Raw genomic sequence first — 27,338 nt, forward strand, 5'->3', positions numbered from 1 at the left:
AAAGGAAGCTGTTACAAGAACCCCTGAAGGAAGAGGTAAAAGTGGCCTGGACTAGAGAACAGCAAAGACAAGAGGAGAAACTTAAGTGTAGACAGTGGTTAGAAGACATAGTGTTTATAGATATGGTTAGGATATGAGCCATGAGAACCAAAACAATCACATACAGTTCTTGGGATCTTTGCTAAATCACAGTTTACAAAGCTGAACCTTAAAATGTTCTTAAGTGATGGAAGACTGGGCAAGTGTACTAGGAAGTTCTACCCAGTGGAATGCTAGCGAGTTTATGCAATTTACTTCTGTCACTATCTACGAGATAAGGAGCATTATACTAAACTAAAGCTGTAAGTTTTCAGTTTCCTCAATATCTCTTGTTGTCATAGAATTTTAGGGAAGAGCAAAGGCGATTCTTTAAAAACTGCTAAATACAGTAAGTATGTTCAAAAATAAATTAAAGCTACCATAAGTAACCATGTACTATGTTGGCATTCAGAACAGTTAAAGCTCTAAATATGTATTCTGTGGACAAGTCAACAAATAAAAAATAAAATGATAAAATAGCTTAGGTCTTCTGATTTGAGTTCACAATCTTTCATAATCCTTCCACATATTATGCACTCTTCCCAAGAAAGGGAAAGGTAAGCGAGCACCCTTACATTATGAAATCAACTCAAGAGAACTACAGAATACTAATAGGCTTTTAGAATAAAAGTAGATGTCATAATCCAAGGTCTTGAGGGTTCAGCATTTAAGAGCTAAATCCATTAACTAAAATAATACATAGTTTATAAATCATGAAAATAACTGAAAAAGCTCACTGACCTGTTCAGGTTGATGAATTAATCACATTGCAATGTGAAGAAAGCATGTGTCTTAGAAATGAGTTAAACCACGGAAAGCAGGCAGCAAAGAACCGCCAGAAGACTGGGCATGGGACTTGAGCAAGCATTAGAAATGCAGAAATAGTCAGCCTACCGGAGAACAGAACACCGAAGTAGATATCCATTTCTGATAAATAGGCAGGGAATTCTTGCATTACAATTATAATGCCAAAAGATTTAACCCCAAACACCATCGTCACAAATGTTGAAATCTAATCATATTTACTTAGTTTTTATTTAGCATATAAAGCAATGACTTTCACTGTGGCATTTTCACATATGCAAATGATACTCTTTCGGGGGGGGGGGGGCAATTCCTCTCCTGATAATCCTCTTCTTCCTCCCAGGAGTCCCCTTCTGTTTTAAAATGCTGAAAACCAAAAGATGAAACCCCTACTCTAAAATACTGAAAGATTAAAACCTCAAAAGTTTAATTCTGGGAAAGACATATTTTATAAATGATTTTCAAGACATGGATTTATAACACAACAGAGGCCCTGGTATGGAACACACCTGTAATCTTAATACTTGAGAGGTGAAGGAATTAAAGGCCAGCCTGTGCTAAAGAGGGAAACCCGCCCCCCCCCCCAAAAAAAGGCCAATAGGCTACTTTAAAAAATATATATTTCTGCCGGGCGGCGGTGGCGCACGCCTTTAATCCCAGCACTCGGGAGGCAGAGGCAGGCAGATCTCTGTGAGTTCGAGACCAACCTGGTCTACAAGAGCTAGCTCCAGGATAGGCTCCAAAGCTACAGAGAAACCCTGTCTCGAAAAACCAAATATATATATATTTGTGTATATATATATATATATATATATGTATACTACAGTAGTTGTCCAAATATGATGTTATAAGCAAACTATCTTCATCTATTCAAACAGTCAGAAACCAAAATATATAAAGAGTATATAGCATTATGACTGAGAGCTGTATGCAGCCAGCATCGTAACTATAGTCATAGGAAATACAATGAACAGACTCAGTCTTTTGATGAAACTCATTTTAAAATAATGATGGCGGACTGGAGAGATGGCTCAGAGGTTAAGAGCATTGCCTGCTTTACCAAAAGTCCTGAGTTCAATTCCCAGCAACCACATGGTGGCTCACAACCATCTGTAATGGGGTCTGGTGCCCTCTTCTGGCCTGCAGGCATAGACACAGACAGAATATCATATACACGATGATAGATAGATAGATAGATAGATAGATAGATAGATAGATAGATAGATAGATAGATAGATAGATAGATATTTTTTAAAAAATAATAATGATGGCTCACCACAGTAGTAGCCCAAAGCCAAGACCTCAAGAAGTTTCATCTTTCATACATATGTACAAAAAGGACATCTCTTCACTGAGTGAACATTTTTACATACACACAATTCTTATAAAAAATGTCAATGTTTTGATAATGTAGAAGTCAAATTTACATACACAAATTGAGTAAGTACTCTCTTAAAATTCTTTTTAAAATTTATATGCCCAGTGTTGGGAATACAACTATAAATTACACAGCAAAGTAAATGGTAAAAACTAATATTGAGGCCGGGCGATGGTGGCGCACGCCTTTAATCCCAGCACTCGGGAGGCAGAGGCAGGTGGATCTCTGTGAGTTCGAGACCAGCCTGGTCTACAAGAGCTAGTTCCAGGACAGGCTCCAAAGCCAGAGAAACCCTGTCTCGAAAAACAAAAAAAAAAAAAAAAAACTAATATTGACAATTTAAAATAGCAGATTATCAGTGTAGCTCAATATGGTATGCAGTTTTTAAAAATTAATATCATTAATGAATGAATGAAAAAATAACAAAGAATGTAAAGTAAAATTTTTTTTAATTTATTTATTATGTATACAATATTCTGTCTGTATATGTGCCTGCAGGCCAGAAGAGGGCACCAGACCTCATTACAGATGGTTGTGAGCCACCATGTGGTTGCTGGGAATTGAACTCAGGACCTTTGGAAGAGCAGGCAGTGCTCTTAACCACTGAGCCATCTCTCCAGCCCAAAGTAAAATATTTTTAACAAGAAAACACATAATATCAAGGGAATTAAGAAGATCAATTACAGGCATCTTTAGATAATTACATAAGAGCTCATCAATATTCCTGTCCCTCAATTATACTTTGAAGACTTGCATAGTATAACTAGGGGAGTGGAAAAATCCTATATAAGCCTGAAGGTCAATCAGGAAAATCAAAAATTCCTCCACTCCCATGACACAGTCACCCTGTTGTAATGCAACATCACCGGCATAGCGGAAACATGCTCTTGGCCACATAAAGCATTAAAACACAACAACTCACACAGATGAGTGGTGGCCATAAGTACTAGCAGTAACAGTAAAGCCACATGAGCTCAACTCATGACAAACTGACTCAACTTATTAGAGAATCCATTTCTACACAAAGGTAACTTTCGCAACTGTATTTATCATTCAATCAGAAAGTACTGGAGACATAAAAGTAAAGTATGAAAGTAAGCCATTTTCAACATACAAAGCAAACAGGAAAACCAAACACAAAGATGACCCAAATGTTAGTTAGGACTATCACATAATATGCAAATGTTAACAGATCAAGAGAAAAATTCCAATGTTAGACTCCAATACAACATGATGAGCAGATGGTATTTTAGCAAACATAGGAACCCCAAGTCAAATAATTATACTAAAATTAAAGAAAGAAAGCCATTTTAAAAATGGAGTATTTCTTCTACAAGATTATCATGAACTTGAGATATTATGGTAGAAATCATCCAATCTAAAGCAAAAGGAAAAAAGAAATATCGAAAGGGAAAAATGTTTTTGACCCACATTTATGACTCAATATTAAATATTCTAGCAAACACTTAGGAAGAATGCCGAAGAGAAAACAAGTACCTGAAAAAGTTAAGTCAAGCTTTTCCAAAATTGTGATAAATACTAAGCACAGATCCAAGAAGGTTAGAAAGTCCTATTTGAATTATCAAGTTATATAGTGTAGTTGGTTTTTGGGTTTCTTTTCTTTTCTTTTTGTATTTATTTTTGGTTTTTTACTTTCCTGTCACCCAGCTCCCAAATAAATGCATGGAGATTCCCCGCTTTAGCTTGGCTTATTTCTAGCCAGCTTTTCTAATTTAAATTGTCCAATTTCTCTTTAACTACATTTTGCCTCTGGGCTTTTTACCTTTTTTTATTCTATGTATCTTTCTTTCCTTCTTACTCCATGGCTGGCTGAGCAGCTGGCACCTGGCTTCCTCCATTCCGTCTCCTTTTCTGACTTCTTGCTCACTTTTTTTAAACCTAGAGTTCTCCTCCTATTTATTCTTTCTGCCTGGCAGCCCTGCCTATTCCTCTCCTGCCTAGCTATTGGCTGTCCAGCTATTTATTAGGCCAATCAGGTGTTTTAGGCAGGCAAAGTAACACAGCTTTACAGAATTAAGCAAATACAACACAACCAAAATGCAACACATCTTTGCATCATTAAACAAATACTCCACAGCATAAGCAAATCTAACACATCTTCAACTAATATTCCACAATATAGTTACTTCAAGCTGTACAGTCAAAGTCAGCTTCTTCTCATTGTATAACAAAATACCTGAGACAATTAAGATGTAAGAATTAGCCAATAAGAAATTAGAGCTAATGGGCCAGGCAGTGTTTAAATGAATACAGTTTCTGTGTGGTTATTTCGGGTGTAAGCTAGCAGAGAGGCAGGGACCAAAAACAGGCCCTCTCACACAACATTTTGGAATTGGCATTTAAGTAAAAACAGCTATTACTCATCTAGAACTGGAAAACTGAATGCAGATTTCTCACCTGCTATTTCCTGAACAGAGTCCATTTTCATACTGTCACATTAAAATTAGACATCCTAGAACAGCCTTAATATCTTTTATTCCTTTACAAACATGAAGAAAAATAATCCTAGATTTTAGACAATTAATATTCAAGATAGATGCTTAATCTATTATAAGTACCAGTTACCTATCTAAAAATCAACTATAAAAGTCTTAAAGCGTAAAACTAAACTTACAATATACTACAAAGCTACCAGATAATTTTATAAGTATATAAACATATTCATATTATGAAACTGAAAGAACCAACTTATTTGCATGTTTATACAAGATTTTAATATGCATCTTATTATGCCCACAGGCACAGACAGACATTGTAGTGCATGCTTGCAATCTCAGCATTCAGCAAACTAAGGTAAAAGAATCACCACTTCAAAGCCAGCCTAGACTCCACAGAGAGGCCCTGTTTCAAAAATAATAAATAACCAAATCGCAGCAGCCATTGTCTATAGTTCCAACCACTCAAAATGTTCAGGCAAAGGGATTATCTGAACCCCAGTGTCTAAGGACAACCTAGGCAACCCAGCAAGATCCCATCTCAAATAAACAAGAGCATGGCAACAATCTGAGCACCAAAGTTAACAGATCTGAGTTCTAGTTCCGGTCTATGAAGGATCTTAAAATTGACCCTATTGTAAAGCACATGTATATGCTTTTTACAAAAGTCAAGAAATTAACCACTGTAACCTGCATAACTAATATTATAAATAAGTAAAAATATTAATAAATAAATAGTATGCTGCTTGGCTTTAGTTAAAGGAATCGAGACACTGAACCCTGAGATCACTGGCAAGCATAAGTGAGTAAAATGCCAATTTGTTCTGAGTGCATGATTTAATAAAGCTACAGTTGCATGACACTCAGAATATTAAAAATGAAACCAAGAGAGGAGAGATTCTTTAGTTTTATAGTAGTGTTCTAGAACTTAAAAAGGCTAGTGTTATTTCTCATACTCTCAAACTCAGAAGAAAAATGTAACTTTATAGATGCTCAATAGTGAGCTTATAACTACTAAATTCATGTTAACTAGCACTTTTCATAAGTAACAGAAGCATAATACGCCTTTATTTTTATGTGCATGTGTGTTCCTGGGTAAGTTTATGGGCAACGGGTGCTTATATGTTCCTGAGGAAGCCAGAGGACATCAAATCCCCTGGAAATGGAGTTATAGGCAGCTGTGGGCCACCTGACATGGGTGTAGGGAACTAACCCTATGTACTCTGAAAGAGCAGTTAGTGCTCTTAACTGTGGAGCCATCTCTGCAGCCGCTTAACCAGCACTTAATAAAATGTCTTTTAATGTCTGTGGCATTCATTACAAGTTGAATAAAATTCCAGGCTATTAAATAATCACATTAATGTAATTACCCTAGACTCTTACCAAAAAAAAGGTAGATTATCCAAGTTCATGACTTAAGACAATGAGTAATATATTAGTCACAGCCACTCAGTTTATATAAGTGAAAACTGAAAGTTGATCCCTTAACATTTCTCTACTAGAAGCTAGCAGTCACAAATAAAGATGAGTTACACAGTTCTTCCTCAAAGTATGTAACCCCAAAACTTTCATGTACCACTAAGGATAGATTAAGTAAGAGCAGATGCCATAACTAAATCATACTACATTCCAGACTACCAGACTACCTGTTTTTATAAACTGGACACTGGCAAAGAAATAGATAAACCATTAACCATGATAGAGATTAAAAGTATCAAGAGCCACAGCAGACTTCAGAAGCAAACCTTCAGGTCATAAGTACTTATGAGCTAAGGGACAACTTTTAAAAAGCATTCTAATAGATACCTGAGCAGGCAAGGAGTCACATGTCTCTGAGGATAATGTGTAAGACTTTATGAAAGAAAAACACAGACAAGTAGGATCTATGTCAAATGTATTTTCAATTTTCTTTTTCCTTTTTTTTTTGGGGGGGGGGGGTTGTTGTTGTTTGGTTTGGTTTCTCTGTAGCTTTGGAGCCTGTCCTGGAACTAGCTCTTGTAGACCAAGCTGGTCTCGAACTCAGAGATCCACCTGCCTCTGCCTCCTGAGTGCTGGTAAAAGTATGCGCCACCACCGCCTGGCTATCTTCAACTTTCAAAGCAGTGCACTGAACACAAAAAATTCTCAACAAATATTCACCAATTGAATGACAAATATTTGTAATGGTCGTTGAAAGACATGACGATCTGAGATGACAAAACATAAAGCAAAGGAATAAAGGGAAAAAAAGAGAGCCCAATTTTCCAGACATATACTTGAGATATACAGATTAACAGTTTGTCTCCCCCAGGCACCTCATGTCAAATTTAGATCTAACTAGTGACATCTGGAAAAATTAAGGTTTTTTTGGTGTTTCAAGACAGGGTTTCTCTGTGGCTTTGGAGCCTGTCCTGGAACTAGCTCTTGTAGACCAGGCTAACCTCGAACTCAGAGATCCGCCTGCCTTTGCCTCACGAGTGCTGGGATTAAAGACATGCACCACTACCACCCGACTGAAAAATTAAGTTTTACTAACAAACATGGCATGTAAGAGAAAAGTGTCGATTACAAGACTATTGTTACATCTAGTCCCACATGACTGAGTTTAAAACAAATATGGGAGGAAAGAAGATGAAAAGAGCTGAGGAAAGGGTCAAGTATAACCCCGAGGATTTGTTCAACCCTTAAGAGCACTTGCTGCTCTTGCAGAAGGTTAGGTCTCGGCATTTACTGTAGCTAACAATCATGTGTAACTCCAGTTTCAGCAGATCAGACACCCTCTTCTGACCTTTATGGGCACTAGGCGCATATATAATACACAATATACATGCAGGCAAAGCACCCATACACACAAAATAAAAATAAATAAATCTTTAGAAAAACAGAAAGATTTTGTGTTTGTTAAGACAAACAATGGTATTATTATTCAAAGAAATAAGTTATCTCTCTCCCTCACACACACACCACACCATACACACACACACAGACATGATAGTTGAAGTGATAAGAGTCAAGTAAAAATGATGCTAACTGATCATTCCTGATAATGTAAAACACTTTTAAATAATCTTTACAAGCCAGGCGGTGGTGGCGCACGCCTTTAATCCCAGCACTCGGGAGGCAGAGGCAGGCGGATCTCTGTGAGTTCGAGACCAGCCTGGTCTACAAGAGCTAGTTCCAGGACAGGCTCCAAAGCCACAGAGTAAACCCTGTCTCGAAAAATAAAAAAAAAATAATAATATAATATAATAATAATAATAATAATCTTTACAACAGCCCTAAAAGGTAACTAAACTAATTTAAATACTACCCCACTCCAAAAAAAATCACAATACTTTTCTAAAGTTCATAAAACTAATTATGTCATTTCCTCAAAGAATCAGATAAGCGACAACATGCTTGGTAGAGTAAGCCCCTTCTCCCAGCTGTAGGAAGGCAAAACATGTTTGTCCTAAACAAGATCATTATTTCCTTTTGATGATAAACTGGCCTGACCAATGAGGCATGAGAAGAAATATGCTTGGGTCCATTAGGAACACCTAGTATATGCCAGAATGATGAACACCATGCAAGGCTTCAGAAACTTTAAACAGCACAATCTAAGAACAGTCTCTGTTTCCTCTGCTACCACCACAGTAGTGTCCCAATCCACACACAAGCCAAATCAACTCTAACTTCAAACTAAATTCTACAACACTCCCAAATGGACAGGGTATCCACCTGCCTATACAATCTCCCTGTGACCAGGCTTCCTATCAATATTCCATCACCTACAAACAGCAGACAACAAAGCTTAAATAGAACTCATGCAAAGCGTGGTGCCCTGCACACTTTTCAATGTCAGGCTGTAAATGATGATACCACTTATAAAATAGCATGAAGAGTCAAGAAAATGAAGAGTAAAAGCAATACATATCCAGCAATCCCACTTCTAGGTATCTGGTAAAAAGAAGAACCAAAAGTAGGTGTCAGAGAGAAATCAGCACATACATGTTGCTAACATTACTTACATCAGACAAAATGTGTTCAGGGAGGAAAGGAGGGAAGGATGAAGGGAGGGAGGGAAAAATGCAGTCTGCATATAAAATAAAGTCTCTGCCTTAGGAAATTCTGTTAATGTTACAGAGGACAATCAGTCAAGTAACAAATGAGTATCAATTTGACAGATACTGTAGGATTCTATTTACATCAAGCACCTAATGTAATCAAATTCACAGAAACAAAAGTTTAAAATGACACTTACCAGCAGTTGGGGAAACAATTAACAGGTATAGTTTCAGTTTTATAAGAAAAAAAGTTCTGGTAATCAACAGTTTAAAACTACCTAATAGTACTAAAAGCATACACTTAAAACTACTTTTATTTTAATATTTTATTTTATTATTTATATATTTGCTGCTGGCAGAGGGTTAGGGTCTCAGCATCTACTGTAGCTATATTATATACTTCTTTTCTATCATGGCCTAAAAAGACTGTGCAGGCCAAACAACAATAAAAACCAGTCCTATCATTTCACTCCGCTCCTGAGAACGTTTCACTGCTTCTCTCACCCTCTGAAAAAGCCCAACATGGGGAAAGATCTACAAAGTTCTGTACCATCTGGCCCCACTCTCTTCAGCAGCCAGATCTCATGCTGATCTTCCCCCTCTAAATATGTTTAAAGCAGCTCTCTCTCTCTCTCTCTCTCTCTCTCTCTGGGGGGTAGCACGTTCATGCAGGTATGTGCACATACACATATGGGGCTGTGCTGTGTGCCCGACACATAAAGTCTAGAGGTTGACACTGGGTATCTTCCTCAACTACTTATCCACCTGATTTTTTTGAGACAGTGTCTCTCACAAAGCCAGGAGCCCATGGATTCAGCTAGTCTGGCTTCCAATGGACTCCAACAGATCTGCCAATCTTCACCTCCCCAAATCTAGTATTACACTCATGTTGCCATGTCCAGTTTTTTACACTGGTGCTCTTGAACCATCTCTCCAACCCAAAATGGGATTTTGTAATTCAAATTTTATTGCCTCAGGATCTCTACCTAAGCTACTATTACCTCTATATGTGGTATTCTATCTCCCAACTCTGCAATGACCTGTCCATCAAATACCATATTAAAAATATGGCCTTAAGCCAGGCATAATGGTGCAAGCCTTTAATTCCAACACCCCTGAAGCAGAGGCAGGCAGATCACTGTGAGTTCGAGTACGAGACCAGCCTGGTCTACATAGTGAGTTCCAGGACAGTGAGAGCTACATAGTGAGACCCTGTCACAAAAATACAAGTGTGTGTGTGTGTGTGTGTGTGTGTGTGTGAGAGAGAGAGGGGGGGGGGATCTTCAGGGATCAGGAAAGTTGAATCAGCAGTTAAAGAGCACAAACTTGCAGAGAGCTTGTGTTTATTCCCCTCATTGGAGAGCTCACAGTGTGAGGAACTCCAGTTCTAGGGGATCTGATGCCCTTTTCTGGCCTCCATGGGCATTGCATCCATATGCACAAATTTACACATACATGCACATGTACACACGCACACACACACACTAAAATATTTAAAAAGTCAATTGAAATATTGTACTAAAACCATGACTTTCTGGCTAGTGAGATACCAGCAGGTAAAGGTGCTTGCTGCCAAGCCTGACAATTTCAGTTCAATCCCTGCAATGGGGAGGTGGGAGGGGGACTTGGAGAAGAGAGAGAAGGAGGGAAGGGAAGATGTAATTTTTTAATATGAATTTCTTAAAAGCTTTCCCCATTAGCCTACTCACCTAAATTAAGAGGTGTCCCCAAACCATCTCATCCACATTATTTTCTATTTTATGTATTCTCTTTTGTTTCTTAATAGGTAGGTACATCTTATAATTTTGAAATATTATTTTCCCAACTTAAATATTAATATAAGCTCTATGAGAACAAGAGCCTTATAATCTTACTCACCAATGTTCGCAAACACTTCTCATAAGCCTTTATAATATACTTGACATCCAAGTATTCATTAATTTTGTACTTCAAATTACTCTAAGTACATGCTTAGCATGGAAAGACCCTTGAGATCAATCTCTTACTCCAAAAATACATTTTTAAATCACTTCCTTAGGTTATCAGTAAATACATATAAAAATAAACATTTTAAGAGTGTAAAAAAAATTGCCTGAAGAGTCACTGCCAGTTGTTAAGGTAAATGTGTGTTCTAGTTTAATCTTCCATATTTGTTAGATTTTCTGTAATAAACTTTTAGGTTCAGAAATTGAGTTTTTATTGCTGACATTTCAACTATAAAATGCTGTAAAGTCGTTGGTTAGCTAAAACAACAAAGGTAAACTGGGGATGTTGCTCAGTGGTAGAGAGCTTTGCCTATATGGGAAGGTCCTAGGTTCAACCCTCAGCGCACAAACAATAAAATAAAATACATACACAATAACTTAGCTAAAGAGTCATTAACTTCTTTATAAACTATCATAGTACTGACTTCACTGCCTATAAATAGCGTCATTTTTCTACTATCTTGTAACCTATTCTTTGAGAATTTCATACATGAATACAATGCATTATGATCATTTCCACCAACTTCACCCAAAAAGTCCTCCTCCCAACTTCATGGTTCTTCATGTTTTTAATATCCCACAGCATTCAATTTGTGATACCCACATTCTCATGGGGTATCCACTGATGTGGGGGGCATACTAGTAGTCGCCACATTGAAAATTGGCTGTCCTTCCCATCCACAATCTGCCAATAGCTCTTCAGCTAAGGTAGACTTCATGAACCCCTCCCTGATCCATGCTGTTAATTTTGAATGGCTTAATCTTGTACAGATTCGCCTATAATCATGGCAAGAGTCAATTTCAGATCACTAATGATCTGATTATTTAGATCACAGAGTGTCTTAAATGATACTGTCATTTATTCTGTGTGTGCTTATGCATGTATGCAAACACACAAGTGTGCATACACACAGGTCAGAAGTTAGTCTTGGTTATTGTCCCATAGGCTCCATCTACCTACTTTTTTTGAAATAGTGTCTGTCTCTGAACTAGTGCTTACTAAGTAGTCTAGGCTGGTAGGCCAGCTAAACCCAGGAATCCTCAAAAGTCTCTACCTCCTAGTGCTGGAATAACAAGTACATGCCACCAAAACCAGCGATTTTACACCAGTTCTAGTGATGGAACACTCAGGGACAAATGCCTAAAGCAGCTTCCTTATAGATTGAGCTATTATCCCAGCCTCATGTTTGTTGATTTTTAATGCCACAAGGAAGGCTGGGAATGCAGCTCTGCAGTAGCATGCAAGACTATGTGTCCAATTCCCAGGACTGCACAGATGAATACATAAAAGAAACACAGAAGTACCTTACTAATACTCAGCAAGCCTCCCCACATTTCTACAACTACCCCTCATAGTATCTATGGACGAAGGTGGAAACAGCTTTAGCAATAACTGGGCACTTACACTTTCCAGGCTCTATGTTAAGCGGACATTAACTCATTTGTTCTTTAAACACTATTCTAAAGATATAGAAATTTAGAACCTAACACATTAAGTCACCCATCTATAATCATAAACCATTATCAGACTGGGATTCAAACTAATAAAACCTGCTACAGTATACAGGTTGTAGTCTTAATCAAATCACATTATATAAAAGAACAAACTTTTACCCCATATAAAAACTGCATGAATCTTAAAACCACATCCCATCACATGATGAATATTCACAAAAAAGACAGCACAAACACCAACTCCCACTTACTGGGGATGTTGACTTTTTACAGTACACTGCAGGTATATTACTGGGCTCCAGACTGTATATTACATGGGAATGATCTTTAAAACTTGAGGATACTTCACAGCAGATTCTGATTAGTAACAAAGAAAATGAAGATGTAATTCAAAGGCCAATGGATAATAAAGACCTAGTCTCGCACCACCTAGATATCTAATTCTGTTGTTTCTCAGATTGATTCAACTTCAATTATACTCTCTACTTTAACCTAAAGATCCTTGGCACTGGAAGATATTTTAATTATTTATTTGTATTTTATGTGCATTGGTGTTTTGCTTGCAAGTACATCTGTGTGAGGGTGTCAGAAGCAGTGGAACTGGAGTTACACACAGTTGTGAGCTGCCATGTGGTCCTGGGAATTGAACCCTGGTCCTCTGGAAGAGCAGCCAGTGCTCCTAACCACTCTCCAATCCAATAATTTGTTTGTTTTTATGCACACTGGTGTACTAGCATGGGTGTCAGGTCCTCTGGAACTGGAGTTACAGACAGTTGTGAGCTGTCATATGGGTGCTGGGAAATAAACCCAGGTCCTTTGGAAGAGCAGTTAGTGCTCTTAACCACTGAGGCATCTCTCCAGCCCCGGCACTAAAAGATTTTTAGGTACAAACTAAATCGCCATTATATGTAACACTGACTATAGAAAATAACAATGATAACTTCACAAAAAAATTCTCTAAGGATTAAATGAACTAAGAAATGCAAAATTACTACCAAAAATCTGAGTTCCACATGTAAATCTGATTGTTGGTGCACTGTACACAGGCTCAGCACTGATGGTCACATCATCCTGGATATCTGCCATCCACAATCACATCTAGCATTCTCATGTGACAATGTATCCCTTCTCAGCTTCCTACTCTCATACTGTGTGTCCTCTCCTATCTGACCAATGCTCTACTCCACTGTGGAAAACAGAACTTCCCCATAGAACATCTATTGAAGTCATATCCCCATGCCTTTACTCACGTATCATCAGTCTTTAAGTGGGTACAGCTCTAGCAGACTTCAGGACAGGGTACTGTATGGATCTTGAAAGGCCAGACATCTTGCTGAATCTGAAGTTTGTGTTTACTTACATCGCATCTTATTCCAAAGGGGAAGGGAGCTGAAGTGTAGCTCCTCGGTAAGAAAGCTTACTTAGCATCGGCAAGGTTCTGGCTAGATTCCAGCTTCCAAAATTGGGGTGGAGACCACACACAATTTGTCTTTAGTACTGGAAATGTACAACAAAAACGAAAAACCTTGTACTAAACACATTTTTTATTTTAATGAGGCACACTTGACAACTGAAGTATATATAGCTATATCAGGTGTACTATTTGAATTGCTGAGGGTATAACTGTGAAAAATCATCATTATCAATTCATATCTTTACATTTACTTTTGGTATAAGACTATTTATAATGTACTCTCTTACGAAATCTAAGGAAACCTGGAAACCTCTATTCTACTACATTTGACATTTTTAGATTACACACAAGAGAGACCATGAGGTATTTACTGTTCTGTGCGTTTTATTTACTTCTGTATTTGTTTTATTTAGCAGAATGCTTTCCAGATTCATCTATACTACCACAAATAGCAAGATTTCCTTCTTTTAATGGCTGGATAAAATCTCTCTCTCTCTCTCTTTCTCTCTCTCTCTCTGTGTGTGTGTGTGTGTGTGTGTGTGTGTGTGTGTGTGTCACACTTTCTTTATCCAGAGTTCCATCAATAAACATTAATATCCCACTATCTATGTATACATGTTATGTCATAATATTTTCTTATCTATTCTTCGTCAACAGACATTTAAATTGTTTCCACATCTTGGCTATTCTGAAAAAGAACATGAAAGTACAGATAACTCTAGTGTATTTCTAGTAAACACAGCAATGCAAATAGATAAGCTACAAAAATTAACACTTTCTTACATTGTGCAAATGCATTCCCAGACAAGTTTCAAGTTTACTGTTCTTGCAATAATTTTTAAAGACAAACTGTAGCATCTTTATAGCCCTAGTTCCTCAAATCATGGCTACCACACAACAGTAGTTAACTAATGTGTAAAATTATACACAAATACACATACCCACTAAAAACTGGCTTTTTCCTTTAATCTCTCTCAGTTCTTCCTCAGACCCATTCTCACAACCATAAGGCCTGAACGCACATCAAACAGCAAACTCACAAATGCAAATTCCAAAAATATGAAGCACCTATGACTGCAATTTTTGAAACACAAAAATATTTTAATTAGTACCAAGAAAAAAGTAAAAAAAAAAAAAAGTAAGAAGGATTAGCATGATGAATACATGTGACAAAGCAGAAGAGTTCAAAGGTGACCAGAATGAGGAGACAGAGAAACTTACACTCGTCTTTAATAAAGAAGTCGGGCATTGGGGGAAAACAAGAACAAAGAAGGCAGATCAAGTTCATCTAGGACTCAGCAGATGTTTTTAAAAGGAAAGAGAAACAGAGGAGTGAAGAAAACACAGATCTGTAAAATGTACAGTACCGAACAGCAGATGATAACTTTAAAGGAGGGGTGGGCATGATCACACTGTAAAACCAGCACTGGGAAGGTAGAAGCATCTGGAGTTTAAGACTAGCCCAAAGGAAATGAAGAAAGACTAGATTAAGCTACACAGTAAGACCCTGTCAAATAAGAAAGAACAGAAATTTGAAGCATTGAAAATCTGTTTTCACTTCCTGGGAAACACTTGACAAATACAAATCACTGTCATTACTCCAAGGATTTTTTAACGAGATTGTTTAATACTCAGAAATTATGTAAATAAGATTCACTGCCAGTATTTTTAAAATTTAAAAACCCAGCACTTAATTCAGTAAGAGTTTTTGAAGTGTTTCATTTACATAATGGCAAGTTCAAGAAGATCAGAGAGAGACGGAGAAAGTGAAAATAACTGGAGGCACAAAGTTGCAGAGGCCAAGATCTGAAGCACACATAAACATCAACTCATATGCAAGCACTCAGAGCGGGCCCATCCCAGTAAACTTCTTGTTGGGCTTGGGAGGTTCCTGGACCTGTGGGGAAAGCTGGAACGGGGAGAACTGGTTACCCCTAAGAGTCTTAAAGAACACTCAATCCTCACTATTGATATCTTGCAACTCCCTTTATCCTTTATCCAAAGTTAGTTCCCTGAAAATTACAAGATTGGCAAAGCCTAGCTGAAAGAAAATCATTCTGGGGATGGCAGCCATGGTGGCTGTGCAGTAGCACCACATGAAAAAAGGCCAAAAGTCCAAGCAATCATTGGCCTGGGGTTCCCTACCCCAGTAGAACTTTCCTAGTAATGAAGTTCTCTGAGGAGGAAATGAATGTTCAGCTGGAAGAACACAAGATTGAGAACTGTGATTTAGGAGAGAATCATCCTTAAAATCAGCAACAAAGACTCCAGTCAAGAAAAGTGGTTACTGAAAGTCAGACTAGAAAGTGTCAGGAAAGACTGAGGATTAAAAACCTCCAGACACTAAGATCAAAATGGAGAAGGCAAAAACAACCCACTTAGGTCTGGTGTTACAGATCACCACCTACAAACCAGGCTTGAACCGCATACAGGAAATTCAATAGTTAATTTTGAAACAAATAATTAGCCAGTACTCAGAAGACTGTTGCTCACAGAGACCGGAGATATCTAGATGGGAGAGCACATGCTAATATATGGTACAAGCTCAACCTGGACATAGCCATTCTTTAAAAGAGAATAAAAAGTATACTGAAATATAGAATAAAAGGCTTTATGCAAACATACAAATATATTATCTTTAGCTATCAGTGTTCTTGTTTGTCAGAGTAATCAGCAAGTATACTTGTGATGTTTTGTTAACAACATTGCGAATCATCACTGAAGCCAAATCATGAACACAAACACCTAATTTTGAAACAATAGGCATACTTGAAGTGAAAAAGACACCACGTTTCTTCTGGAACTTTTCAAAGGTTAGTACTAACTTAAGTCATTCTAGAAACTCTGAGATTAAAAGGTAAGAAACAGCCAGGTTGTTGTCTAACACAAGAATTAAAACTTTCTAAAGCTCCTTGCAAGTGTTGTCAGAGCCAGTTTGTAACTGAAGCCCTCAAGTCCTCTCCCCCTGCACTGCTTCCTGAATACCTTCTCACCGCCTTCGTCCGCCCAGTTCCACCCCAGAACTCACTTTCTCAAACACAAGCCATCCTCATGCTCAAATACCACAGTTCCTCTCCCTCCTGATGACAGGCTAAAAGACTTGGAACTCTAAAGAGTTTATGAACTAAACTCCTGGACTATTCAAAATGTCTTCTGAGTTGTCCTAAAACATTAAGGTAACTTTACATTCTCCAGAAGATGTACACATTTACTATTTTGAAATGTTTTTAATGCAAATTTTCATGTCAGTATTCCAAGTTAACTAGCAAAATTAATGTGCCAACACATTTTTCTGATTGCTCCCCATATTTCCTAGTACAAGGCTGATCTCCCTACACACTAAACACACTGTGGAGCACAGGATAATCTGGGCCCAGCCTCTTCTCCTTTCCTCCACAAACATTCTAGGCATATCTCTAAGCAGTTAATCCTCCTTATTCTTCCATTTGCCTCCTCTTGGTCTACATGAGCTATACATACCTGGGGCTACCTCAAATTCTACAGAAGCCTCTTCCTTCCCCAACAGCTTGCACTCCACTATTATGCTAATCAAAGCTGGTCTCACATTGTTCAGGTCTATAAGTGTATACTACATATTGGCATAAAGCATTCATTTTCTTGTGTTTTGTATGAAAGTAATACTCTGACAGGTTTGATCTCAGACCTAAATATACTGATACACAGGAAGCAGCTAGCACTCTAAGGACACCTAGTAAGAGTCTAGTTAATGTACCTGTTACTCCCCAGCCTGGGCTAGCCTGAGTAACCAATGAGCAAACTTAGAGCCTGTTCTTGTGCGTATTTGTTCATATTCCTTGTTTGCATGTATTCAATAATTGTTTGGTTGATAAAACTTATTTAGTTAAAAATAATCTCCTAGTAAGTTCCTAACTTGGTCTAAACTCTTAAAGAATATCAAAAGTAGCATGTTCATTTTTAGTTGATAATTTTAATTAATCAGTCTATACTTTATATATAAATATGTATCTCCAAGTATAACTCTGAAAGTATTCACATAGTAACAATGAGTACCTCAATATCCAAAATGGTTGATACAGTTATTCATGAGTCTAAATTAACCTAAAAACATTAGCATTAACCCCATCCACAAATTAAGTCACCAGCAAATTATCTGTTTATCATTCTTTTTGTATAAAAGAAAGTAAGCTTGGGGAAGGTTGTTTTGTGTTTTTGGTTTTTCAAGACAAGGTTTCTCCATATAGCCCTGGCCTTCCTGGAACTTTCTCCGTAGACCAGGATGGACTCAACTCAAAGATTCACTTGCCTCTGCCTCCCAACTGCTGGGATTAAAAGCTTGTGCCACCACCATTCAGCCCAAGTATAAGTTAAATCTTAAACCCTTATTTCCAATGGGTACTTATGAGATCCTCAACAGTGACCAATAGGATTCCTGAGAGTCTTAAACAAGGAATGGGATGTTTCTAAACAAATTTATAACTAATTTTAAACATGAAGAATAGATGACACTCAGATATAAGCAGATCTGTGTTTAGCAATACAATGTAAGCACAGCAATGGTTAAAGACTGGGAAAAAAAGAAACAGCAGGAGGGCATCAAAAGAAAGCTTACAGCAAACACACTCTGTGTCACAATGTAAACACAAGCACAGACCAACCTAGTGAAGAGCATGACTCAACGTGGCATACATACAGCACACCCCAGCCAACCAGTCACTCAAATATGGCATTAATAAGGTAGTGGCTACTGGATAAGTCTTCTTAGGAATGCAAGGTGAGTGACAATTAAAAGCTTGGATTAATATTTTTCCAGTCATAACCTGAAAAATTCCCAGTATATTAGTGAAAGTCCCACAGCATAGGTGTTTTTGACACTTTTGGATAAAGTGGCCCTTTGAAATGGTTTAATACTTTGAACTAAGAACATTTTAAGGTTTTGTTGAGATTTTAATACATCTAAAAGGCATACCTTAAAGTTTTTATTTTATACTACTAAAAATAAACCAAATCAGTGAAGAAATAAAATCTTTATAAGCACTAAAGAATGTTACTTTCATTCATTAAAAAATTATAGAGCACTTTAAAATTAATGTTGGTTGCTTTAAAATTCGGAAACAAATAGCTCTCTCTGTGTGTGTGTATGTGTGTGTGAAAAAGTGTTAAATTATTCTACATATTCTCCCAAATTGTGTTTTGTGTACATATACATACTTATATATGCAAAGAGAGAGAGGAGCTTACTTTTGCCCTTCCAAGAGTTCTCAGAAACCATTATTTCAATTTTGATAAGTTTAACTACTCCCCACAGTTGATACTATATGTGTTAAACAAAAAAGAGATTTTCAAAAGTACTGATTTATAATAATTTTGTCAGCTTCCAGTCATCAATCTTTAATCTCAATTAGATTTCAATCATCTAAATTACTTTTAAAATAAATATGTGTGTGTGTATCCAAACATACAATTTAAAATTTTACGTGATATTATAAATATTGGTTCTACATTATTAAAACATTTCAGACAATGGCTCTGTTTATTTTGATGGTATCACTACTTATCTCCGCAAGAACACTTCTCTTGCTCCAAACTAAGATCAAGCCAGATTTAAAAAACAATTTACTCTTAATATACACTAACATAAACCCTTGGGAGGTAAGCTTCAATGAAAAGGTATCTTTTAGATTGTATTAATGAGGAAAATTCCTAAGAAGTTCCTAACGGTTAAGTATTAAAAATACTAATCTGGAGAAAACAGAAAGTGGTGTGGTTGTCAATTTACAAAGCTATTAAGTACCAACAGTGAAATGACACATTTAACTGGGAAACATTGAGAAAAGTTCTTTCACAATTCTTTCAAAACTTTTCAAATTTCAAAATTAAAACAAAATGTATTTCTCTTATAACTGATGCTCATGTCTTTATCCATCCATTAACACAGTCTAGAACGTAAACCTTGGGTTTGTCTGTGGCTCCACTTCCTGAAGTATAAAATATCACCATCAATTTACGTTCCTGGATTAATATAACAAGTGGATCCATAAAAGAGAACTACACTCAAAACGATGATAAAATGAGAAAGGGCCTTACAGAGTCCGTAGAAGTCAAAGCAATTTTCAATATATTCTAATTTTACAAGTGACTTTCAATATACATCTCCCCAAACACCAGCTTTACTGACAATATTAACAGAAACTTATTAAAATTACTACAATTCAACTTGGATGCTGCACAGTCTTAGAAGCTGAAACTTTAAATGGAAATGTTTAACTTTTTAAAATTAATTAAAATTAAAACTGGAGATCAATAGAAGTAATTCCAAGGTTAACATTATTCTAGTAAACTACAGTACAAATTCATTTTGTGTGATACGTCTGATTTTTCTCACTAAGAATCGCCTTGTCTTTTCCACTAGGCCATAAAGAAATACAGAAAAAATTAAAAAGGTTTCACCTTATTAAATTATTATTATTCTATCTGCACTTAATTTTCTTGATATGGTGGTCTCGATATAACATACTTGCTAAAATTGTCAATAAACATCTAAATTCTAGTTCGCTGCCTTTCTGCCAATTACATTCAATAAGGCATTATGCAATCATCTACTAATCAAACATTTCTTAAAAAAACAAACTACACTCCTATAGTTTAGAAGTCAAAGTGATTGTGCTCCATTCCCACGGGAGGCAATAAGCTCTCAACCTACAGTCCTACTTCACTAGCTTATCCCTGTTCCCTTCCACACTTGCCACATTTCTAGTAGAAAATAACGATTTGAGCAGGAAACGACCCAATCTGTCCCTCCCTCACGGTATTATATACCTAGAGATGATTATTCTATAATCGTTTATACAAGACCACCAGTGATGGGTTTCCTGTGTCAGCTGAACAGGATCTGCTAAGTTTCTGAGCACCTTAAATAAGCTGATCAGTATGTTCTACACCCTACAACTCCCACACTGCCTGACAACGTTTACCAACATCCTTCTCTCTACAACAGGAAATAGCCTGTCACAGAACTCAGAGGAAAGCTGCTTCCATCTAAAAGCTCCTGAACACTTCCCAGAGCAGCTGTTAGTGACTACCAGGCGCCTCTCGGGCTATCGCTGTAGTTAAATTAATAGTGGGTCATCTTCTTCCTCTTTAACCTTGGTATTCCTCCAGAAAAACTAGAGATTTACCTTAAAAATAAACACAGCAGGAAGGATAATAAGTTACTCTAACCCCACCACTTTGCCCCAGGAAATCATTTCAGGACCTTTACATCATTGCTTAAACCACACCAGATCAGTTATATAAGACAACGAAGGCTTTAAAAGCATACAATTTTCTACTTAACCTTACCAACACACTGGCGAGTTTTCAGTAAGTGCCAGAACGTTCTGTATTTAAAAGATGCTGGTGCACTCCATCACAACTATGCTGCCCAAATCCATGTCACAAATACCCTGCACTTGGTAAATTTTAGGTGTGTTTCTGGTTACCTGCTGCGCCTTCTGCACCCTTTGTCACCCAGTGATGCTCTCAAACAGCATATACTTTCCATCCCTGACAACGGTCTCGTACCCCACAGAAACACACCAGACTTTGACGTTTCTTCATAACCACTAATGCCACTAGGTGCTGTGGCTCTTAAAGTATCTCCTCAGCAGCTTCCCCTGGGACAGGGCGCTCAGCCGGGCTCACAATCGCTAAGACGCTGCCAGCTGCCTTTGCAAAGGCAGCAGAGGCAGACTCCATACCGCATTGCTGCTGCTGCTGCTGCTGCTGCTGCTGCTGCTGCTGCTGCTGCTGCTGCTGCTGCTACCGCCTACTTTCTCCCGCAGTTTTAGGAAGAGGGGAAATGAGCCCAGTCCCCTGCAGACCCCAGTGGCCCCTTCGGCAGCACGAAAGAGAAACTACTGCATTGCTCAGCTGGGAAGCTCGCAGAAACCCACTAAAGGGAGGAGAAGCCGCAGTCAAGGCGCCAGTCGGATGGACTAGTAAGCTCGTCCGAAGTGCGACGGTCGGCGCCGAGGCAACCGTGGGGCGCCCCCTCGGGGATGGGGGGTCCAGCCCGGGGGTCCCGCCAAGCCTGCCAGCCGCCGCGCGGGCCTCACCTGTCAGCAGCGCCTGGCGCTCGCCAGCAGCCGCAGCCGAAGGAGACGCAGCCGCTCCGGCCGACCCCGATGAGCGCCGCCCGCGGAGGTGCCGTGGCACCAGGTCGCATCCGTCCGCCGCGCCGGCCACCAACAGCCCGAAGAGCAGCAAGGAAGCCCAACGCCGCCGGAGAGGGCAGCCCGAGGCCCGGCCGGGTGCCGCGGCGGGAGGAGCGCTCCCACTAGCCGCCGGCCACTCGCTCGCCGCCAGCTGCCCCGGGCCCCGCCGCCTCGGAAACGGACTCCCGCCGGGCGCTAGCCCGCTCCCTTCACCGGCAGCTCGCGGAGCTCGGCTCCCCGCCGCGTTCATTGGTTCCGGTTATTCAAAAAAAAAAAAAAAAGTGGGGGAGCGCTGTGGCACGGCGTCTTCCGACCCGGCGCGACACCCGCGCAGCTGCCGCGGCGACACCGGGATCCGCTGCTCTGGCGCGGCCAAGCCCCAGCCCAGCGCCCGCGCCCGCGCCGCCGCCGCGGCGCATCCCCCCGCCCCCTCAGGCCCGCGCCCGCCGTAGTACCACGCTCGGCCGGGACACCTCCCTCCCCTCACACACTCGCTCGCATACCAAGCCCCCGCCTCCCTCAGCCCGGCCACGGCGCAGGCGCGACGCGGGGATAGTGCGCGTGCGCGGCGGCCGGCCCCGCCCCCGGGGGCGTTCCCAGGCTGGTGGGCGGGGTCCGGAGCAGCCGGCCCGCCGGTGTGGGGTGAAGCCAAGGAACCTGAACCGGAGGGAGGCGTGCGTCTCGCCCACGCGGAGATCGGGTGATGGGCAGCCGGGGGACCTGGAGAAAGCGTGTCGACGTCGCAGATCCACTAAGTGCTCTACCGCGTGGGTCAGAAAAATCTTGCAGTAGGAAACAGCGTCCTCCCCTAACTTGGATGTAGGTGGGACTTACCGGTTACCAGCTGTGCAGAGGTGGAGGGTAACCCAGCCTAATGTTGTATTTACTTAACAAACATTTGGCAAAGCGCTTGCTCTGTGCCAACGTGCTAGGAATTTCTCTAAGCAGTTTACAGCGGCATAGTGTAACGCATCCTTCTCATCGCCATTTTACAAACGACAAAATCAGAGCCCTGAAATGTTAAAATAACTTAACCCACCGTTTCACAGCTAATGAACACGGCCAGATTTAGCAAGGACTGGATGGAAGTATTCAAATAATTTGCTCTAGCTTTTTACTGTTCTCCGTGCTGACATTACCTGTAGACCTTACCACACGGTTCCTGTCCCACCCCCTCCTATAGACTCTGCCAGCTGAACAGGTGCCACAACTACAATATAATATAGGCTTGACCATTTTGCTTCTCTGCAAAAAGGCAAAGTTCTGTACATTCAAGATGTTCATTTTATTATAAATTCTGCCCGAGACATATTTAATTGATTTGAAGGTGGAAATAACGAGACTCTGTTTCATCGAAGTAATGGCCATTACTGGGTTGGAACTATGTCGTTTTTCGTTTGTTTTATTTTGTTTTAATTGTGGGAGTGCACGGGATGTGACCCCTGTGAATGGCATTCAAGGGCAGCTACATGAGGCAGAGACCCATACCCTGGCCTTTCTTCTGGAGCCCTTTGAATTGTAAAGGGAGGCGCACACACACAATTATTTAAGATCGTGTTGCTAGGATTGTTAAGAACATCGTCTGCCAACTGTTGGTTTTGCTGCTGGCTTGGACTTTAGATCATTTTATTTCAGAAGTCAAAAAGTCAAAATAGCTTCCAGACTAATTTCTTAGGTAGCTTGACCAAAAGAGCCTCAGATATCCCTCATTGTGGAAGAGACAGAAATGTGCTGCACAGCTATTTCTTGAAATACTTCTTGGGGGCATTGTGTTGGTGGGGGAATGGGCAATTCCTTACAGGGCAACAGTAAGGATCTACTTTGTTTGTTGAAAGGAACAGCAGTGAAGTCATGTGTTTGCTGAGTAGACAGTGCTGCTGGGGCACCAGGAAACCATGAAGTAAACAAGTAGGTTTCCTATTCTCCAGGAGGCATCATCTAATTCATCCATATTTACTGAACACATAATATATACGCCAAGCAAAGTATTATATGGTGGAGATTCAACAGACTAAGAAACACTTGCAAAAGTCAAATAAGACAGCACTTGAAGCTGTGAGATTGTTAGTAGTCCTTTCCAGGGAGACTTTACCACCTTGCACATAAAATAAAATGTATGTCTATTAAGAAATTATAGGTTATGACAGTGTAGGAATCAGTTACTAAAGTGGGTAGTGTGAACGGTGTTATAGAAATAACAATATAAAACCAGGAAAAAAATACAAATCACTGGGCCCAAGCTTCTTTAAACAAAGTGGACGGATCATTTCTTTCAAAGACAGGGTGCCCTCACTGAAAAGATACAGGGTCATAAATATTTATGTCTCTCAAGTAGGCCACAGGTAAGGAACCAGCCTTCACTATGGAGGCCTCTCTCAGATGGGCACGGGTTAAAATAAATCCTCTAACTCATCTTGTTCGTGGGCACCAACGTTTCTGCCTGTCAAAGTGAGCAGTCGTGTTGCAAGTTGTCACTCAGAGGGGTCCACTCTCCCTGTATATAGCATAGGCCTGGGTAACAGGCGAGAGCAAGCCCATTCCTTTACAAGAAAATCCCATCTGTAGAATTACCCATGCTTTCAATTGCAAGCCACACATCACAGGGTTTGAGGCGTGGCAATCAGATTGTCTTCCACGGTTCCCTTTCCTTTCCCAAGTAATCTAGAGCGTCCTGCCCGTCCTTTCCTTTGCCAAATCCCATTCAAAAACTACCTGAAACCCCTTTATCTTGATGACTTCCCTCCTTCTTCATCCCAGTCTCCTCCTTTTAAAGTGCAGACCTCACAACCGTGCCATGTATTTCCAGAACGTGTTCACTGTCTTTTCACAGTCACGACTTCAGGCATCTGATTTGAACTTTGTTATCAGACCAACCTCATAGAAACCTCCACTCCATCTTCTCCGTGTGACAAGAAGGCAAGTTAATTAGGAACCCAATTATACCTGCACCACAGTTATTGGTGGTTGCAGTGGTGTGGAAAAAATAGTAACAAAGAAAGCCTTCCCTGGGTGTCTGGCACCCAGATACTTTGTACTTGGTGACTCTGGCCTTAGGCTCTAGGCGTGTACTCTAAACGTGTCCTGTTAGATTTAAACGCATCGCGCTTTGCCTAGGCTGCTCGATTTCATCTTCCTGCAGATGAGTCCAACTCTCCGTGCACGCCCAACGCAGAAGTATTGCATGGCTCCTCCCCAGCCACAACCCCTACTCCCCCCACAGACTACACAGCCTGAGCTGGGCTCCAACTTGGAGAACCGGATCTCGGCTGGCAGCGTAGCTGGGCGCCTCGCGTGCGCGGCTCCAGCATAGAGCGCGCCAGGGTTCCGTGGGCGGACCATCCGCGCACGCCCGACACCCGGGTGGTGACGTCACCGCGTGGGCGGGCGCGGCGGCTCTAGGAGAGAACGTTGTGGGCGTGGGGCGGGATGGAAGTATCACCCAGGGGAATTCCGGCTGAGGTCGGGCCTGCCCACAGCTTCCCCGGCCTGACTGTGACCCCAGGGAGTGGGGGGTTCCTGCAACATCAGAGTAGTGGAGCACCATGGGCAAGTCCTCTTTGCTAGCCCTTCTTAGGTAGCTCCTTGGGAAACGCAAGAAAAACCATCCTCTTTGTGGAAACCTGTTTGAACTGGGCCACTTTTCTTCCTTGAATATTAAGGTCCTGAGAACTTGGAAATTGTCAAAATGATAATAGCTGATACAGTTTCAAATTTGAAGCAATGAAAATTTCCGGATCTTTCACTAAAACACTAAAGGGGGGGGGGGGGAGTAGTAAAAATTGTTCGCTAGCAAGCCCCAGTTTAATGAAGGTGGAAAATTCTGTACATCTTTCTCGGGTAGTAGAGGAAGAAAGCTTTTAAAAAGCCACTCCATAAAACAAAATAAAGTCAGATTTACCCACCAAAGGCAAGTGGATAGGTGGTTTGGTGGCATAATTTGTTACTATTCAAAATAAGTTTGCTTTGTTACTGTTTAATTCGAAGTGTTAGATGAGAGTTGTTCAGTTCATGATATCTCTCTGATAAGTGCTGGTGCCCTGTGGGAGGAGCAGTATTGACGTTTCCTGTACGAGGGGAACTCGATGAAGAGAGAAGGAAAACTATCACAGCTGAAAACGACTAGAGATTCGAATGGTGGTGTAGGCTAGAATACAGCCCTTAAGAAGGCAGGTGGGGGACTTAAGCAAGAGATACTACATGGCATACACTCACATGTGTATATCTGATAGCACTTGAGGCTGAATTGGTAACTCATACGATGGAAAAATATTTTAGCAAAATGCAAGAAAGCGTGCTTCTGAGTGCACACCAGGCATCCAGCATCTGGATAGGAGGAGCCAGAGATTGAGGAAGTCAAGGCCAGGGTAGGGTCTAGGTCCCAGCCCTGTTCTAGAGTGAAGGCTGGACAGTAACTCAGTGGTAGAGTGTGTGCTTCATGCACAGGTTCCGGGTTCAGTCCCCATAACATACATACACACACACACACAGAGAGAGAGAGAGAGAGAGAGAGAGAGAGAGAGAGAGAGAGAGAGAGAGAGAGAGAGAGAGAGTCATAACCCACAAAAAAATTGTAAAAAGCAAGCAAGCAAGCAAGCAAACAAACAAGAAAGAAAGGAAGGAAGGAAGGAAGGAAGGAAGGAAGGAAGGAAGAAAGAAAGAAAGAAAGAAAGAAAGAAAGAAAGAAAGAAAGAAAGAAAGAAAGAAAAATTAAAGCAATAAGCTATTGGCATAATAAGTTAGGGAAACATCTCCATTTTGATGGCACTAAAAATTAAAAAGAATACTTAAGAGTAAAAAAGGCTATGAAAGATCTCTACAATGAAAAAAGTGTATAACGCTTTCTAAAGAAAATGAGTAAGAACACTGTTAAGTGGAAATACATCTGTGCGATGCGAGAGTTAAAATACTGCTTCTCCCCAAAGAGAGCTACACGTTTAGTAGAATTCTAACCAATGTTCCAATATTTTTCCTCAGAAACAGAAAAATAATTATAAAATTTGTGTTGAACCAAGGAAGATGTCAAATGGCTAAAGCAATCTTATACAAAAAGAACAAAGCTAAAGGCATAGCTGAATATATTTGAAAACTACTATAATCAAAATACATGGTGCTGCCATCAAAAAGAGACACATTGATAGTGAAACAGACAGAAAGCTAAAAATAAATCCAAGTCTTTATTGTCAATGAATCGTCAACAAGTATCAGGAACACACAAATAGAAGGAAATGGTCTCTTTAATCAATGGTGTTGAAAAATCTGGGTATCCACATGCAGAAGAATGAAAGTAGACCCTTATCTTACATCATAATAAATTCACCTCCAAGTGGATAAAGGCAGACTGAAAAGGTGGCTTAGCGGTTAACATACTGCTGCAGGATCTGGTTCCCAGCATCCGCATGGCAGCTTATAACCATATGTAACTCTAGTTCCGGGGGATCTGATTGTTCTCTCTGTCCTCTGCAGGCTCCTGTACATAGGTGGTATACAGGAACTCATACAAGTATACGCACATACATATAAAATAATAAATAAAAATGTAATGGCTAAAAGACTCAAAATGAAAATAAAG

At 39.9% G+C, this 27,338-nt stretch overlaps 1 protein-coding gene across 1 annotated transcript in view; it reads right to left on the bottom strand.

Moving 5' to 3' along the window:
- The window catches only part of Stim2 (stromal interaction molecule 2), a 134,405-nt gene extending 112,340 nt beyond the window's left edge, over nucleotides 1–22,065 (bottom strand). Inside the window, 1 exon segment of the mRNA XM_038348798.2 lies at nucleotides 21,671–22,065. Coding sequence (XP_038204726.1) covers nucleotides 21,671–22,019 — 349 coding nt within the window. The 5' untranslated portion in view covers nucleotides 22,020–22,065.
- Nucleotides 22,066–27,338: the final 5,273 nt, after the last annotated feature.

Source organism: Arvicola amphibius, chromosome 1 (genome assembly GCF_903992535.2).
Source record: "Arvicola amphibius chromosome 1, mArvAmp1.2, whole genome shotgun sequence".
NCBI classification, from domain to species: Eukaryota; Metazoa; Chordata; class Mammalia; order Rodentia; family Cricetidae; genus Arvicola; species Arvicola amphibius.